The sequence below is a fragment of the Phyllostomus hastatus genome, unplaced genomic scaffold (genome assembly GCF_019186645.2).
Source record: "Phyllostomus hastatus isolate PE091 unplaced genomic scaffold, TTU_PhHast_1.1 phas_contig_40, whole genome shotgun sequence".
Taxonomy (NCBI): Eukaryota; Metazoa; Chordata; class Mammalia; order Chiroptera; family Phyllostomidae; genus Phyllostomus; species Phyllostomus hastatus.
The window spans coordinates 76515584-76530759 of NW_025333872.1; the positions used below are offsets into that span (position 1 = coordinate 76515584).

Consider the following 15176-nt stretch of genomic DNA (forward strand, 5'->3'; position numbering starts at 1 on the left):
ATCTTTAAAAAGAAGTATTGACTTCGTAAACCCTATTAAAGCCATAGTATTTCCTGAGGCTGCTTTTGCCACATTGCTATTCTAGAATATGAACACTACTCATGATGAACTATGTCCATGACCTCTTAAACTGCTGAACTACAAAAATAATCATCGATTTTGAATTAATTTCAAGACTTTTTTGCATTCACAAAGATTTGCTTTACCCCTTTCTTGACATACTTTTACCTACATATTGCCCTTGAATTCTCCCCTCAGTTCTCCCTAGCTTAATAATACTCAGAGAGGCAGATCTGAGTCTGTTTGTTTCAGTTTGTTTGATGTAAAAAATCTTTGTGAAGCAGTAGATTTGATGTAGTTTTTTTTTTAATGTAATTTATCTTTAAGGAGTGTTTTTTGTAGTTTATTCTCATGGGATGTGTGTCAGTTAGGATTAGGTGTGGCTGCACACAACAGAAATTCAACCTGAGGGCCTTACTGTGGAAACTGGTTTTCATCTCACACTCCTGAAACCTGGAATTAGGAAGTACCAGGGACAGTACGGAGTGTCATGGTATCAGGGACTCAAGCTGCTTCTCCTGAACGGTTTTTCTTCTGCCGCCCTTTCCTCATAGTCGCCCGATTCCAGATGGCTCCCTGAGCTCCAGCTCTCTCATCCTGGCCCTAAGCAGCAAGAAGGAAGAGGGGCAGAAAGGCAAAAGGGGGTTTTGCTGGCTTAGTTCAGCCCCTTTGAACCTACTTTCCAAAAGACAGAAAACCATTTCATTTTACATTTCATTGACCAGACAGAGTCATGTGGATTTTTGGCTGTACCTGTTGCCCAAGAACTGAAAAGTAGAGCACTTTATTTCTGCTACGGTGTACACAGCTAGGCGTCAGGGTTCTGTTGCTTGTGAAGGAAGGGCAGAACGGATGTTGGGGTGAGCAGCCAGGAGCCTCTACTTTACAGTTACAATAGCATCGTGGGAAGTGATGCTCAGGGGTCTCTGTTCTGCCTGTTGATTTGAACCTATTGTATCCATAATTGCTGTCATGTTTGTGTTACTATTTCCCAGATATATGTGCTAAGTACTTTTCACACAATTCATATAATCCCCACAACACCATCTCGTAAGGCACCATCTCTTATTACATATTGTAAATGAGAAAACCAAGGCACAGACAAGTTACACAACTTGCCCAAGTTCTCCTAACTAGTAAGTGGTTAGTCAGCCATTGATCCTGCTGCATAAGATCAGTGCTGATAATTGCCTCTGTCCTCTGCTTATTAATCTACCTATATATCTATTAATCAGGGCCACTGCCACCCCTGCCTCACACCTTATAGATAAAAATTATTTGAGGTTGCTAAACACACAGAGAACAGAAACACAAGAAAATAAGCAGGTTGAAAGGAGCATTAAAGTGAGAAAATACAATGAACTTGAGGTACAGTTGATACACAGAAGTAGGTGCAGTGTAATCCTGTGTGGGTTCTAGAAGTCTGGGGTCTGGCTTGTCATTGTGTTCGAGGACACCGAAAGGCAGCAAAGCAAAATTGAATTTTCTGTACTTGGACTCTTGGCATCTTCATTGTATTAGTCACATAAATAATTTGAATCCTTACAAAAGACACTAGTTCTTTAATTTGTGGCTGCAAGGAATCTTAAAGATCATTATAATAATATTGTATTTTCTGATTTTCTCTTTGTGGGTTAGGGAAGCTAAATTATCATTATTTCTTTTAAGATGTGGAAACCCAGTCAAAGAGTTTTTTGGCTGGAATATGGGTCTTATGCTTAGTACAGACTAGGGCTCATTGTGTTTGTTTATGAAAATTCTTCTGTCAGTATTTTTGAAGAGAAAGATATTTTGGAAGATTGTGATCTTAATGAAAATGGTGTTGTGCTGTTTGTTAGAGCTGCCCCCCCAACCACCCCCCCCCCCCCCCCACACACACACACACAGATCTGTGAGCTCCTTGGGGACAAAAGTCTGGGCCTTACTTATTTTTTTCTCCAGTTTCCTTACTGGATGGTAGGTGTTCAGTAAGTAAATAATGAATGAATGACTAGTAAATAAGAAAAGTTTGTTTATAAATGTTACAAATAATATTCCTGCTTTCTTTAAACTTAAGTCAGTTACTCTACTTAAATAGAGGAAAAATAGGTCATCCTTTTCATAGCTCTAGCAAGCGTGAGATAGGTTGTAGTACCATTAATGATTAGACACTGGAACCACAAAGGTCACCCCTTGAACTTGGTGTGTTTGGAGAGTTACCTGTGATACAACTAAAACATAGTGGTTGTAAAGGCAAGTAGCAAGAGGAAAACTGGCAGCCTCCTGGCACATAAAAAGTTAATTATTAAATTTAAGGAGTGAAAGTTGGATGTTAAATGACATGCTATCTTTTTTAAAATGGCATTTTTAGTGGGCAAAGGAAGGGACATGATTTGATTTAACATTGAAAAATAATACAGATTAATTTTTTTCATTTTAGTGTTCAAGACTATTTGTAAGAATTTCGGAAAACATTTACATTTAATTACTTTATTTTGTTTTATTTCTCAGGATGTGATCTTCGTGGTGGGAAGCTAAGTTTTTAAACTACCCCAATGGATGCAGACAGTGATGTTGCATTGGACATTCTAATTACAAATGTAGTCTGTGTTTTTAGAACAAGATGCCATTTGAACTTAAGGAAGATTGCTTTGGAGGGAGCAAATGTGATTTATAAGCGTGATGTTGGAGTAAGTATCTGAATTTTGGTATGTATTTAGTATGTACAGAGCCTAATTGTATGGTGCTATGAATGATGTACTACAGTGTACTCATTCTCCAGATAGTTTATGAGCATCTTACCATGTTCTAGTTGCACTGGCTGCAACAGTGAGCCCTGAAGAAGTGGCCCCTGCTCTAATGAAAGAGCAGGTTTTCAAGATGCTTATCTCCAAGTCTTTCCAAAGAATCTTATACAGTTCTCTCAGCTTCTTTTGACTGAAGAGGACTTTACCTACGTGTATGCTTACTTACTTACTCGAATATAATTACGTTTGAATGGTGCCAATGGATGGATGGATGGATGGATGGTAGTAAATTTTATATTGTCATAGCCCTCTTTAATTAACCAAGATAGTTGGTATTCTTTAGTAACAAGTTGCTAAAAGTACGGCTTATATCCTAATCTGTGCATTCTAAATGTTAAACCTATAATATTTGAAATGAAAGCTGATAACTTGCTTTCAATCTTAGTGTTTTGAGATTAATATTACAAATGACAGTGGGGGTTCATTTGGCTTTTATAAACCAAAGAATGATGAGATATATATCTCATATATTTTTATGAAAATTAAGAATATATTTGAAGGCTTTATTTAAGTTCTGAAAAATAGATGCCAGTATACCTAGGTAAATTATTGCTAGAAACTAAGTAAAGATTAATTAAATTCGATTAAAACTTTAAATGACACAGAAAGGTTTTCAAGTTTATTAACAATTCCATCTTCATTTTAAAAGGAATAAATATACTTGCTAAAAAGTTTAGAGATGAAACTGCCTAACGCTACTTAGGAACTTTTAACACACCGTATGGCAGAGAAGTCCTCTGTTGTAGGAAGGTTAACTGAACGGCTGAGCTGATGGGCAAGTTGGTGGTGAAAGACGATTAAGTGTAGAATAAATGCAGTGTAGTGTTTTGCAGTTACTTGTGTTTGGAGTTTTATAATTTATTTTAGCTCACATTTTATTTTGGGTCTTTGTTAAATTTTGTAGCTTTCTAGTTGGATGATGTGGCACCTGGCAGAGAAAGAGAAGACCTCAGAATGTAACCGGTGTTTTAAGGAGACTGTCTCATTCATTTATGTGTTACATAATAAATATTTCTTACACATAATGGACATATGATAAATATTTCCATAAATGAAAAGTCACAATGAAAATTTAAATTCACATATTATCTTGGACCTCAGTTCTTGACCTACTTGTACTCTGTAGGTAATTTTATTTAAAGCCATTGCTTTAAATGCCTGTCAAATCTAAGAAATCTAACATTACATCTAGCTCCAGCTTTTCTCCTGCATCCAAAATGTACATATAGAACTCGAATATGCAATAGGCAGTTCAACTGGGAGATGCTATAAAGTGGTGATGGGTACCATGAAGCAGAGGAAGAAGGTCAGAACTTACAGAGGGATGAGCGGATGGGAGTCTGGTGGCACAGTGCAGGGAGGTGCTGCTGCCCAAGTGACATCCGGTGAGAGACTCGAGTGAAATGAAAATAAGAAGGAACAACATTTCAGATGCTGCAGAGCTCCTGAGGTGTGAACAGATTTGCCGTGTTTGAGGGTCCGTGCGAACTTATAAATTCCAGCTATGAGACTGAAGTGGAGTGAGAGATGGAATGTGTACATACTTTGTAGTCCATTGCTTTCAGGTATCCTTGAGAGATTTATACAAACCATATATTTTTAACTAATTAAATGTCTTTTTGGATTAATGCATTCTTATGTTCAATATAGTATTTGATTTCAGAATGGGTAAGTGATTTAGAGAATAGTTACTTTGCTCGTGGGTAAGATTCGAGTAGTATTTAAACATTAAAATAGCCACATAGAGCAGAACCATATATAAAAATTAATCCTTACTGTGTTTTGTTTTGTTTTGTTTTGTTTTGTTTTCAGAAAGTATTAATGAAACTTAGAAAACCTAGAATAACAGCTACAATTTGGTCCTCAGGAAAAATTATTTGCACTGGAGCAACAAGGTAAATTTTACTTGGGTTTTTCGTTTTAATTTTCCCTCCATGGAAGGGACATTTATAGACACAAAATTATATGTATAGTTTGTCATGCTCCTCAGTATAAATTGACTTCCTGTATAATAGTGTTTTGTTTTGTTTTTTTCCTTAAAACCATAGTGAAGAAGAAGCTAAATTTGGTGCCAGACGTTTAGCCCGCTGTCTGCAGAAACTAGGTTTTCAGGTAACATTTTCAAAAAATATCCAAACTGCAGATATTCAAGAATTTATTTTTATAAAGTTAAAATTTTGAGTTTAGTAGACTATAGAAATCTGTACAGAGACTACTCTCATGATTGACCATTTTCTAGGGGTTTTTTTTATACTGTTTTTCAGTGTAAAAATTTAGTAGCAAAACTTGTCCATATGGGTATTGTTAATGGATCCTGGCTTTTTTCAGATTGTTTCTTACAGAGAGACACAGACTTGTTTCCTTATGACTTAACTACCTTTTCAACTCTTTCTCACTTTTAAACAACCATGACCCCACCCCTCCTTTCAAATAAACGTGTTTTTTTTTAAATATGTTTATATAGGTTTATCTTTTTTTTAGATTTTTATTTATTAATTTTTAGAGGGGAAGGGAAGAGAGAGAAAGGGAGAGAAACATCAGTGTGTGGCTTCCTTTCACATGGCCCTCACTGGGGACCTGGCCAACCGAGGCACGCGCCCTGACTGGGAATCGAACCAACGACCCTTTGGTTTGCAGGGCCCGTGTTCAATCCACTGAGCTATACCAGCCAGGGCGGGGGGGAAAAAACAAAAAAAAAAATGTTTCTAATCGTGTCTAGAATGGTATAAGTATGAGAATGAGCAGGACCTGTTGGTATGTACACACTAGTTAGCTGGCTCTCCCACTTGTACAGTGACCATTGCTGGCAGGTTAACCTCATCAGATACATTTTGAAGAGGCATAAGTTTGAGTAAAATTAATACATATTATGGACCTGCTAGGTCACTTGCAGGTAATGAGTAAATGAAAGAAAGGTGAAGATGAGCCATATAAAGATGAGCCATAGCCCCTAAAGAGGTGAGCCTGGATTGTTTGCAGTTTGGGTGGGAAGGTGAGGTTCCCTGTGATGACCTGTCTCCTGAGGCGGGAGGACCCACTGAAGGGTGAGCAGCGGGGTCCGAGTGCCCCAGGACGGCAGGGTAGAGGCCTGATTAAGGGTGGGGCCTCTTTGCACCATCGTATGGCTTTCTGCAACTATCTTGTGCAGGTGCTGAGTTGGAGAATGGTTAGTTTATCCAGAACTGTGGTCTTACTAGGAGTGTTTGAAAAGGCGATAAAATAATCCATTCAAGATGCAGTTAGGAGTTACTGAAGTTATTACCTTGAGAGGACATTATTTTTAGCCTTGGATCCTCTTGTCTTAGCATAAAATTAGAAATGTTGAGAGAAATTGTAATGAATTAAAAGCACAATTTTATCACTTTATCTTTCATTCTGTTCCCTTAAAGAAAACAAACCTCTAGCTAAACTTGCAGAAAGGCCATTTTACTGTACTGCATGTAAGATGGCAGTCTGATCTTTGAAGTTCAGTGTGCACTCAACTATTTATTTATTGACTTTTAAAGTGACAGCTTTTTCATTTTGACTCTTGAGAGGACTGTGCTTTGATTCTTTTTTTCTGTTTGCTCTCTTATTTCAGTAGACTAAATATCCCATTTAAAGTATCAAAAAATTAAACTAAACGGAAGACTCAGGAGATGGCAGATGAGCTGCTGTAGTCGGGCTTCGTCTGTCTTCCTGGTGACACTTTTGCGTCTCGTAATTACAGCATTTCATGCGTTACTGATGGAATCCTGGGGCCAAGCTTAAGATACTTGTTTTATCTAATTTGCTTATATTTTTAAGGATTGAAACTTAATCATTAAGAAATTCTCTAATGAGCAGATTTTTTGTTTGTTTCAAAGTAATTTATTGAGCTTTACTTCTCTCCTAAAGGTAATATTTACAGATTTTAAGGTTGTTAACGTTTTAGCAGTATGTAACATGCCATTTGAAATCCGTTTGCCAGAATTCACAAAGAACAACAGACCTCATGCCAGGTAGGCCTTTAAAAAATCAAGGTGACTTGGCCAAATTTGAAATTACTTGTCGCGCTATGAACATTTATTTATATTGTGGCTTTTTTTGTATAGTTATGAACCTGAACTTCATCCTGCTGTGTGCTACCGGATAAAATCTCTACGAGCTACATTACAGATTTTTTCAACAGGAAGTATTACAGTAACAGGTATTTAATGATATTGGAACTACGTGTGTCATTTACATATTGAATAACAGGTACCCAGGCCGAAGTAGCGATGATGTCTGATTCATCCCCTTCAGTAACTTGTGCCCTTCACAGGGAACCAGTCCTCTGATTTTTTAGCACTGTAGATTAGTTTCACTCACTTTTACATACTATTTTAAAATCTAATAACATGCTATTTTGTGTCTGCAGTCTTTCCCTCGTCATCGTCCCAGGCAGGGCCGCCCTCCTGGTTCAGAGTGTCTGTGGGTCGTTCCTTCACGGGGCTGTCCCGTGTCCAGTGTGTGGGTGCGCCGTGCACAGACACTCGGATACTGGCCAGTTGGCAGCTGTTAAGAATATTCTAGTACATACTTTCATAATTTTTTTTAATTTACGATATTTTTATTTAAGGAGATATTTTTATTTTATACTCAGGAGAAAGCCATTTTTATGAACTTGATAGAGGTTTTGGATAAGCAAAATATTTAAATACAATTGTTACCTGTTTGTACACATTAATGTGTACTTCGTTATATCTTTGAAGTCAAGTATTTGATGTCAAAGGGTAGCATTAGCCATGGGGGATGATTTTGAAAGCTGCTGTGGTTATAAGTTGTACAGAGACATCAGTTGGGAATCAGGCCCAACTCTTGGCACAGTTACGGGACATTTCTTTTGTGTCCTGGAGTTTTTCTTTTTATTCCCTCAGCCCTTAAAGGAGAATAAAAATTATTCACACTATTAAATGCTCAACAAGTACGTTTTAGTTTTGACTCATCCCATGGGTTTTCACAATTACCTCAAAGGCTCGAAGCCAGGGCTGTGCCTGAACCTTAAAGATGGAGTGGTGAGGAACAGGTCTGTCTCTTCCCTCTTTCACCTCTTTCTGCGCTTGGGAGGGAACCCAGACTGTGAGGTGCTCTGAGGTACACCGATAAATCTCTCTGCTAAGTGTAGAAGAAAATGATGCGTATGTCAGATCTATCTTTACTGAGTTAATAGATAACTAAACAACACAATAATGAACTAAAGACAATTGACCTGGCTATTAATTCGTGTGTATTATATATTTACATCTGGAATATTTTATGAAATGTTGTAACAATTCAGCCATACTCAGTGGTTCCCATGGGCAAAGCACTGTACTATTTGGAGAGGGTAAACTGAGTCAGGAAGGAGTGGACCAGCCTAAGACATGGTCAGTACAGATTACACAGTGGGTGTGTGTATATATGTTTTTAGGATCCTTCTAGTAAGGAGGTATGTGTAGTTAATGAAAGCATTTTTATTCAAAATAAATTCTATGAAAATACTTTTTATTGTCTACTTTTATGTTTCTTTTAAGCTATTTAAGTGAAAGATTACATTTTTGAAAAGTTATTCCTAGCATTATATAGATTGATTAACATGCAGTATCACCTCATCTCCTTGAGCTTGCTTTGTTTTCCGTTGACTGAGTGAGCTGTGCGGGTGAGGGCCAGGTTAGCAGTGACTCTGGGCGTTTTCACATTGTGTAGTTTACGGCAGCTTCGGGTGACTTTGGAAGCAGCTTTGCTGGACTCTGCTGAGTTTCCCAGTACCCCTGAGAGCTTCAGTCGTAGCCTAACCATAAACCACACTACAGTGACCAAAAGGATACTAGTTTTCTCCAGCCCCATTTGGCATTGCTTCCTTTAATAAGCGCTTTAATAGTGCTTTTTATTCTCCTTCAGATGCCCACTCCTTGTCTGCAGTTTTTTATGTACACACTTTTCACACTGGTACCCTAAAACAAGATGAATAACATTTTTATTTCAGATTCCCTTTAATTGTCTGGGAAAAAATTATTCTCTTGATTTTTATTATGACTCTGTATAATTAATTATGTGTATAGATTTTTTTTTTAAAACAATAGCCCCAAAACTGCTTGGATACTTTCAATTCTGAGAAGTGAACTTTTTCCTAGCATTCTCTTTGCCTCCTCTCACCCACCGCCTCTTCCTCTGTGTTTGCTACAGGGCCCAACGTCAAGGCTGTTGCTACTGCTGTGGAACAGATTTACCCGTTTGTGTTTGAAAGCAGGAAAGAAATTTTATAATTCTTCACTTAACTGGTTAGAATCCCTAACTGAGCACCTTTTAAAACCTGCTGCACATTGGACTCAAAAGGAAAACTGGACCAACAGTAACTGAGGAAACAGACTCTTTTATTCCTTCACGGCTACAGTGTAAGCTCCAGTCCCTTTGGATTTTATTTCAAACTTTGCTGTAATAGGAAAAGGAAGTTTACAAGACATGACATTGCTGCTTTTACAGAAGGACATTCTATTTATTTTCGCAGTAATTCTCATGTCCCCACAGGCAGAGCTGTCACTGTGCGCACTGCCTTGAATTGTTTTGTTGTTATTTTTTTCCAGTTTGAGCTAATGTGTTTTATTTGTGACTAGTCTTTTACATTTTTGTATGCTGAATATGGGCACCAAAGAACCTGTAAAAGTTATCTTTTTCAATTGAATGTGCACAAATAAAAGTTTGGAAAAGGTCTCTCTTCATATCCATTCTATAACTTTTATTCCCCATTTTCTATTTTAATAAAAATTGTATTCCTAATTCTTTTTTTTTATTTATGCAAGTTCAGACTTTTGCTAAAGTGTGTTGGCTTCTTTTTGAAGTGTATTTTGTAAATATGTATGCCACGTGTACATAGGACCTTTTAATGCTCTGTTACCAAATATCAAATAGGATTTTTTTCTTGCAGGTTAGAAATAAAAACATGTATATAAATTTTAGGGAGCCAGAGTAGAACTTTACAGATTAAGCATATCATTTTATGTTGCTAATTTAATATGATAGAAAATGTTAAATATCTTTTAAAAGTTACAAAACTTTAGTTTTAAAAAAAGAAACCTCTTACCTACAAGGTGAATATGAGAAAGAATCTGTGATGGGGTGGACCTCATATGTACCTTGGCATTCTGGGAAGACTCAGCCCTAGTTGTAGGAGATAATCTTAGGTTGGTACTTAAGGCTCTACAAAGTCTTGTCAAAAGTTGATAATTGTTGTGCTGTTGCAACAAGGAATGTTCACAAGACCCCTCTGTGCCACAGTGTCATTATAATCTAGTTCGACTTGACCTTGAAAGCCATTTTGCAAGATATCTGTCCCCTTGCTGTGTTTTATTTAATGGATCTAAAGAACGACTGTGCATTATACAGGTTCTCTTAAAGTTACAGTGAACAGCGTTTGTGAAACAGTGGCTGCCTGCCTCACCCAGGAGCCCCGGAGCAGCCATTCCGAATTGAGCTGCCGGTGTGCTCTGCTGCGTGTGTTTATGCGTCTATACTAAACATACAACCAGCAGCACTTTCACCTGGGAACTGAAACCGAGTCCAGAATTAACTGAGCTTCTTAGTAGAGACAATATTCCAACACAGTCTTCCACTAAAACCTGAATTTCTAAAATGTTTGAAACCTTTGTGACAAATTGCAGTATCTTAACCTCCATAGTCTAGGACATTTCCCTTACCAGTTGTAAAATCTTGAAAACTTGGCTTAAGCACTGTACTGAACAATACATACCGTTTTAGCTTTATCTTCTCCACGCCTTCCCCTACCCTGCTTCTCACTCTCATAAGCTTGGTTGGGGTGGGGCGGGGAGGCAGGGCAAAGGCTAATTTTTATATTTCTTGTGAACAACTTAATTGTGATTTTCAGACTTCTGTTATCTTTTTTTACATTTGTATTTATTTGCTTCATTTAAAGTTCCAGTAGGATGATGGGTAACCTCATAAGAGAGAGAATAAAATTCAGTGAAAAAGTTACAAGTTCTGGAAAGACTTTTAAAAATTTGAGATTTTCCACTTAGTTTTAATTAACAGTAATTCATAAGGGACCTCCTCTTTTTTTGTGTTCCCAAACAAGAAATATGAACAAGGGGGGAAAACATGATTATATGACCCAGTGACATAACCAGAGGTCATAGCATTTTTGGTATTCGAGTGACTTGAAAAGTAGGTAGGTAAGTGAGCGGCTCATCGGAACACTGTCTTGGGAAAGGCGACGGCATTCTTCTGACAGGGTCTGGTTTCAGGGCTGCTGTCCGGGCATCACTGGGCGGAGGGCATCCTGCGGAACCCACAAAGCCTTGCAACGCTGGTGAGAAATGAGCGTGACCGATGTCTTCCGCTGGCTTTTCACAAGTGCTGTAAATTCTTTTATAAATAAAAACTGTGCATATAGACCTACAAATTATAAGTACTTCCCCTTTTTATTTTTGAAAACCAAGAAGCTCTGATTGGGAGTGTATTGGGTAAACATTAGTTTGAAGGTAGAATCATACAGACTCAGAATACTGAAAGAAAAGTCTTTTAAGATTCCAAAGTGAAAATCACTAGTAATAAACCTAATGGGTTTGAAACACTTCCCTGCCCATTAACAGTGAATGGCTAAGAGATACCTAAAGTATATATAGCATTTGAACTTCAAAGAAAAGATACAGTAATTTTGTTTAATATCTTACATTCTGTGATGGTTGGCAAAGAGGAAAAAATTACCGTATTTTTCGGACTATAAGATGCACTTTCTCCCTGAATTTGGGAGAGAAATGGGGGTGTGTCTTATAGTCTGAATGTAGCTTACCTGGCTAGTAAATGTAGTTTACATTTACATTGGTGAAATTGTTACTAAGTATTTTACCACATTTTTGCTTCAAAAATTTTTTTCCTATTTTCCTCTAAAACCTAGGTGCGTCTTACGGTCCAAAAAAACACAGTACATTGATTACCTATCTTGATTTTTTTAAATCTCAATATAATTTCACTGAAGATTCATAGTGAATTTCTACAGAATACACTTTCCCTTCTACCAAAACAAACAAAAGGGGAGAAATGCAGGCTCTGACTCACATGTGAAGTGCACCATGACAGAACTGAGATCTCAAATCTCCTTTTCTCATAACTCCCTCTGCCAGTTTTAATCAGCATAATACATTTCAGAACCAGGACTTTTGGTCATTCTGAATCTCTGAGAACACAATTTTACTACTACTTATATCAGTCTTCCTCTTTGTTACAAGGAAATACAGTAGCTCACATACCCTAATATCCAACTTGGGACAATTTGTTACATGCCAGTAGGAAAATTCCAAGCTAAATAGAAAGGGTTTTTCTTTTTGACTCAGGATTCTCTTTTCTTCACGTTAATCATATTTGTGTATTCATTTTCAAGTTAGGTTCATTCTTTTAAGTTTTCTGAGTGTCTTCCATAGTTTATAGTATATATTAACTAATTGACTGAATTGCTACCTAAGTGGTTTGAGATTCTTTATTTGTAGATTTTCTATCATATCAAAATTCAGTTAGTAAAATGCCTCACCAGCTTCTGAAATTTAACCGCCGAGATGCACAAGAGAGCCACCAAATGGTTGTGCGGATAAAACCGAAGTTCCTGGTGTCGCTGGTGATCTCGGCTTCAGCAAAGAGAAGCACAATCCCCTTCAGTAGTGAGGGGATTGTCCTGCTGTCTGAATGTCGTATGTAGTGTCTGCAGTCACCTGCAAGCCTGCATCGGTCACAGCCTGCCTGTGTGCCGCAGCCCGAGTTAGCGATAGTCCTGAGGAGTGCGAAGGGTTGCAGGAAACTGTGGATCACTGTAAGTTATGAATGCCTTACGAAGAGAACTGTATAAGCTTGGCTAAAAAGTCAAATCTAATTGCTTAGAGATTTGCATAAATAACCTGATGGCCTGACTCCTAGTGTTGTACAAACAGCTGCTTGTAAATAAATATGGTCCCAAGAATTTCAAGTTGTCCTTTCTATTCATGTTTTTAAATGGATGGGAAGATGCTTATTTTTCTCAGCTATTGCAGAATTGCTTGTCACATGGTTTTATAATACTAATGACATAAAAGATCTTGTATTACATGATAGTTCATAATTCATAAAAAAGATACATAATCCTTGTACCTGTTAATTAGGAATTATCACTAAAATCTGAGCCAAGAACCTATCTGAATATATATCTAGAATATATATGCAATTGTCCACATATGTCCTGGTTCTTTTTTACACAACACTCAGTGCAAGTAGTGTCTTGGGAATGGGGGTGTGGGTGGGGGACCAAACTGTAAGCTTGTGTTTAGACTACTTAGCATCTGAATGATAAAGCCGCAACCAGCCTGTATGCACACTGGTGCAGTCTTTCAAAGTTGCTCTGTGTAATGGCGAAAGTGCTGAAACAGTGTTTTGTTTCGTTTAGCCTCCTATCCTGTCCAAAGTAATAGATGCTTGGGACCTTACCCCTCATTTACTTATTGTGAGTGAAGGTTAAAGGTTGTCTTCATAATTTCAGAGTGTCCCTTTAAAACTAGCTCCAAGACACTAAAGGCAAAACCTGCGAGTGGCCAGTGTGTATTGGTATGAAGACATCATACTGAATGTTCTTACACTGCATCAGCATTTATATGGTTCTGGTTGCTCTTGAGGTTTTTCTTTTTTGGAGTTGTTCCAATGCTAGGTCCTCTTGGTGATGACTCATAAAGCAAATGTTGTTTTTCACATAGTTCCTGAAAGAGAAAGAGGCACTAATGAAAATGTCATTCTTGGTTTACAGTACTTTAAAAAAAATGTGCAGGCTATTATCTTTTTAAAATCCCCCTGGGCTTTAATGTTTTAGCTATGCAAAAAAAAGACTTTTTTTTTTTAAATTGCAGCATCTTGATGTGTCATAAAATTCAGTATACCACAGAACACTGGTCAGGATTCCAGGCATAGTGTTGCCTAGCACTTCCGGAGGCAGCATCCCGGGTCCTGTCATTTTCTTCCATTTCTCAAACTTGACCAGTATGCCTCTAAACTTTCTATCTACATAATCTGCTTTTTGCATTGTTCCCTCACTCCTGCATCAACAAACTCTCACCTATAGGATTATTCCCCTCAGCAGGAAAATAGGCTCTAGTATTTTACATTTATTAAAAAAGAGAAGTTCACCTTTGAACCTTGCTCCCCTTTCAAATATCTTGGTCAGGAATTTAACCAGCTAATGGACGGCATGCCTGGTGCTAGGGTAGGTGCTTTGGGTAGAGAAGAAAAAGATTCCTGCTTTAGAATTTCAAGGAACGTACATTTTAATAGAGGGGGTAGTGTTACAGAACAACGGGGCAGGGGGCCAAGGGCAATATACTATTACTGAAAGGACCCCCCCAGGTTCATTATGGCTACTGCCTTACAGGAAAGACATCTCTCAATGCCAGAGATTCATGAAAAGGAAAGGAAATGTTTATTTAGTGCTATACAGACTTAAAGTAGTGACCTAATGTCTTCATCACAATCCCAAAGTCCCTTAAAACACCCACAAACACACACAGTCCTTCCTTCCCCCTTTGCCCAGCCTGGGGTACCATATCTCAGGAAAAGAAATAGAAGTCCGTGGCTCAGGCAGCCCCCAGTTCTTCCCAGTAATCCGTCTCAGCTGGTAGGCCTCCCTCAGTTCCCGGCACCATCAGCTGCTGGGATCTCTGCTAAAGCCGGGTGGTGGTTCCCCCTTCTAAAGCTGTGGAGGTCCCCACTCTGGCAAAGCCGCGTGGTTCTCCCTCCCAGGGCTATGGGAGTCCTTACTCTGCCAAAACCGTGTGGTTCTCCCCCTCAAAGGCTGCCGCGGCTCAGTTTAAATCCCTGCACCAATCTTCCCCTGCAGCTCCATTTCTGACTCCACCCACAATTGGCTACACTTGCCCACACTCTCATATCCTTCCAGCTTTATTGGGCTGCCATCGTGAGTCTGGGCAGGCATGGCCCCATGGCATGGAGCTAATCATCTCCAAGCTCTCTTGCAGGCACTGTAACTCAGGGGACCTGCCCCACCCCCACCCCAGTTACATCTTGGTGGGGAAGTTACTTCCATTCCCCTGGTTCAGGGCAGGGCCACAGCTATTTAACATATCTATGTAACCAGTTAAAGGTTATGGATATGTTAAATGACCACACCAGAGGTTAGCTGCAAAGCTCTTCCTATGTAAAACAGCTCTCAAAGGCCCTGCTCCCTGTGTCCCTTCCCCCAACCACACCTGTGCAGGGGAGGGATGAAGACATCCTAATATTTTCTGGACACCCTGAGTTCTGGACCCCATTCCAAATCCCTATTTGGGGTCCCCCCTCTTGGCTGCACCCTGTTATAGTTGCACATAA

At 38.6% G+C, this 15176-nt stretch overlaps 2 protein-coding genes across 3 annotated transcripts in view; one reads left to right on the forward strand and one right to left on the reverse strand.

The window, feature by feature from the left end:
• The window catches only part of TBPL1 (TATA-box binding protein like 1), a 30059-nt gene extending 20524 nt beyond the window's left edge, over positions 1 to 9535 (forward strand). Inside the window, exons 2-7 of the mRNA XM_045842999.1 lie at positions 2551 to 2729; positions 4659 to 4741; positions 4895 to 4958; positions 6723 to 6826; positions 6920 to 7014; positions 9012 to 9535. Of these exons, the coding sequence (XP_045698955.1) occupies positions 2595 to 2729; positions 4659 to 4741; positions 4895 to 4958; positions 6723 to 6826; positions 6920 to 7014; positions 9012 to 9091 (561 nt within the window). The 5' untranslated portion in view covers positions 2551 to 2594 and the 3' untranslated portion in view covers positions 9092 to 9535. The remainder of the gene's footprint in view (positions 1 to 2550; positions 2730 to 4658; positions 4742 to 4894; positions 4959 to 6722; positions 6827 to 6919; positions 7015 to 9011) is intronic.
• A 216-nt stretch (positions 9536 to 9751) lies between these two features.
• Positions 9752 to 15176, reverse strand: part of SLC2A12 (solute carrier family 2 member 12) — a 55420-nt gene continuing 49995 nt past the window's right edge. Inside the window, exons 5-6 of one of the 2 annotated variants that reach the window (XM_045842997.1) lie at positions 13437 to 13555; positions 9752 to 11145 (exon numbers count right to left, since the gene is read on the reverse strand). In XM_045842997.1, coding sequence (XP_045698953.1) covers positions 13450 to 13555 — 106 coding nt within the window. In that variant the 3' untranslated portion in view covers positions 9752 to 11145; positions 13437 to 13449. Of the gene's footprint in view, positions 11146 to 11241; positions 13556 to 15176 lie in introns of those variants that run through there. The other variant, XM_045842996.1, reaches the window with a different exon arrangement.